Source organism: Merops nubicus, unplaced genomic scaffold (genome assembly GCF_000691845.1).
Source record: "Merops nubicus isolate BGI_N331 unplaced genomic scaffold, ASM69184v1 scaffold11494, whole genome shotgun sequence".
NCBI lineage: Eukaryota > Metazoa > Chordata > Aves > Coraciiformes > Meropidae > Merops > Merops nubicus.
This window is the reverse complement of record NW_008602282.1, coordinates 23597-26269: the sequence shown is the minus strand read 5'-3', so window position 1 is coordinate 26269 and position 2673 is coordinate 23597. Positions and strand designations below refer to the sequence as shown.

The following is a 2673-nucleotide window of genomic DNA, read 5'->3' as shown; positions in this document are numbered from 1 at the left end:
CATCAGCGGCACCGTCTGGTCGATGCCCATCTGGATGCGGCGCAGGATGGCAGACATCTCGTTGACCTTCTGGATCTGCTCCGCATACTTGGCATACTTCTTCTGGCGCTCCTGCATGAAGCTATAAAGAGTTTCCACAGAGAGGTCCATCTGTTTAAAAACAACAAGCAGAGCGAGGCGTGTTAGCCCAGCTGTTAGCCCAGCTTTCAGCGCCCTCTCTTTTCTAAAAGCACCTTAGATGCCCAACTGGAGACACCAGCCAAGCACAAAGGAGCTCCTTTGTAGGTACATAACCAGCTTGTCCCAAAATGGGATGATTCATAGCTTCCTGTCAGGGAGGGCTTACATCCACCTCAGTTCTACAACCAAACACTGACTATCTGATCAGAAAATTCTTCATTTACAGGGCTGAAAGCCAACAGGTACTGCCACAGATTTCCCAGTCAACGACACACACCCTCCAAGTTATCCAAGCCCAAGGAACTCTGGCTTCCCCTACACCTGCAGGGTATTTTCAGTGGAGATCTTCATTTGCAAGCGTTTAGCTCTGGCATAATTGCCAGTGCTAATTTCATCAGCTTACCCAGGCTATTCTGCAGCTAAGCCATGGCCGCTATTATCATCATTGTCTGGAAAACTCCTGCCTTGAGAGAACCACAATGGATTACTAGTGTCCCTAATTTCCCCGAATCCTAAAAATAGAAGTGTTATGAGTGACCCCAGGCAAGACATTAAGCACATCAGCCACGCAATTAAACAGGGTAAGTACCCAAACTTGACTGGAGCATGATGACAATGACAGGAACTGCAGTGCTGTTCCTGCCTTGAGTGACGAAGGTACCCTTCATAATTCACAGCCCAGCTTTCTCTCCAGCCAGACCTGCAAACTCCAGGTGGGATCCAGCCAAGAGCTGCTAGCACTGTCCACACACTAGCCAAGTCAGAGAGCTCCAGCTCTTTTACACCCTGTAAGATCCACCATCTATTCAGAGAGGCTGTTAACAGATTTGCTCCAAGCCCTCAAGTGTGCACCTGAAGCTTGGTTGCTCTGGCTTGCTGTCGCTGTGCTCGACAACCCCAGTTATTCCAGTGTACTGGCTCTTCAAACTGGTATGCCTGAGAGGTGGGCACGCATCCTGCAGCCACAGTGCCCTCATGGAAAGCAGAGCCCTGGCCTGGGGCTCGGTGCATGCCCACAGTGGCTGCTGGCTGAAGGGCAGGAGTGGACACACGCTGACCAGTTTCAGCCCACTGGTGCCTCTTACCAGCATTTTTCTGAACCTCTCCCACCTAATCACCCCCAACATGTCACAGCTCACAGTGAAGCAGCCTCAGGGAATTGGTGCTGAGAACTCCTGGTCTACCAGAAAGCACAAGTTCAAACAATATCCCTCACTTCAACTGTGATGGAGCCTACCCGTTTGCTGGAGGACAGTGACACCTGTCACCTGAGACAACACAAAGGGATTGGTGCAGAGCTACAGCCCAGGCTGTGCTGAGCAGATCTGACTTACGTGGGGCTTCACTGGCAAGCGTAATCCTGAGCCAGGACACATCGGTGTGGGGCTGGAGCAGAGTCAGCAGCAGAGGGTGGAAAAGCTCAGAGCTGGAAGGGGCATCCCCCACTGAGCAGGGAAGTCCCACCCATCTGAGCACTGCTGCCCCACTGGCAGCAGAGGGGTTTGACACTGGGGGAGCTGTGTTTGCTGCCAAGCATCCCTTTCATGCCCTGGGGAAGAGCTCAAGACAGAAATAGGTTTCTCAATAAAATATTTTCTTGCCTAAGTTACAAACAGCACTGAAAAACACACACACACAGACACGTTTCCACTGAACTGTCGTGAGGATTAGGAAGCATTTTTTGACCCCTATCACCTCCATCAGAGCTGAATACAGCACCAATTAACCTTTTATTTCGTCTGTACTTTCTAGTGCTCTCAGGCTCAATTCTTCCTCTTTGCCTCTGTGCTTTCCTGTGAATTCCTCCCTCCACGCTTTCATGCATGGGACAAAATAAAAACCACCAGAGCAGGAAACTCCAAATAGAGTGGAAACAATTTAAGCCTACACAAGAGTTTCTATTAAAATCCCAGCTTAATAACTTAGTAGCTTGGTGCTAGCTCTGTAAATGGGAGTATGTAAAAAGCAGACCACCACCAGGTTTGCATGGGATGGAAGGAAATTCAATCCAGCACCTAAAAACATCCTACCTAATGAGAGACAGTGGTGTGGAGTGGCAGCCAGCCGGAAACCTGCCAAAAGCCAGCAAGCCTCATTAAAATGAGCAGCATGGGGACCCAGACAGAAACCTCCTCTGGTGCTGAAGTTCTCCTCCACAGACAGATTCTCCACATGCCCCCACAGCACTGCACAGGAGGCAAAAGCCTGTATCTACCAAGCTCTGAAACAAAAAAAAACACTCCAAAGGCTCCTTTTTCCTACCATTACAATAATTTCAACCTGTTGACTTTTAGGTTCCTTGTGTAAATACCAGTAACATCCACTTACTGGAGGGGAACATGGGGAGAAGCTGAAGCTGACCTGCAAAAGGAAGAAGAAACACAGAGTGGCCTTCCAAGCTCTTTGCTTCTTGGGGACACGTCCACAATGGCTATAAAAAAAGCTGCCTCACAAAACAGAAAGGGTGGAAGTGAGTGTTTCCTATCTTTCCCT

General features: G+C 49.3%; 1 protein-coding gene across 1 annotated transcript in view; it reads right to left on the bottom strand.

The window, feature by feature from the left end:
- Positions 1 to 3: 3 nt before the first annotated feature.
- LOH12CR1 (loss of heterozygosity, 12, chromosomal region 1) overlaps positions 4 to 2673 on the bottom strand; it is a gene marked incomplete at its 3' end in the record, with an annotated part of 25612 nt that continues 22942 nt past the window's right edge. The window contains exon 3 of the mRNA XM_008938307.1: positions 4 to 150. Within this exon, the coding sequence (XP_008936555.1) occupies positions 4 to 150 (147 nt within the window). The remainder of the gene's footprint in view (positions 151 to 2673) is intronic.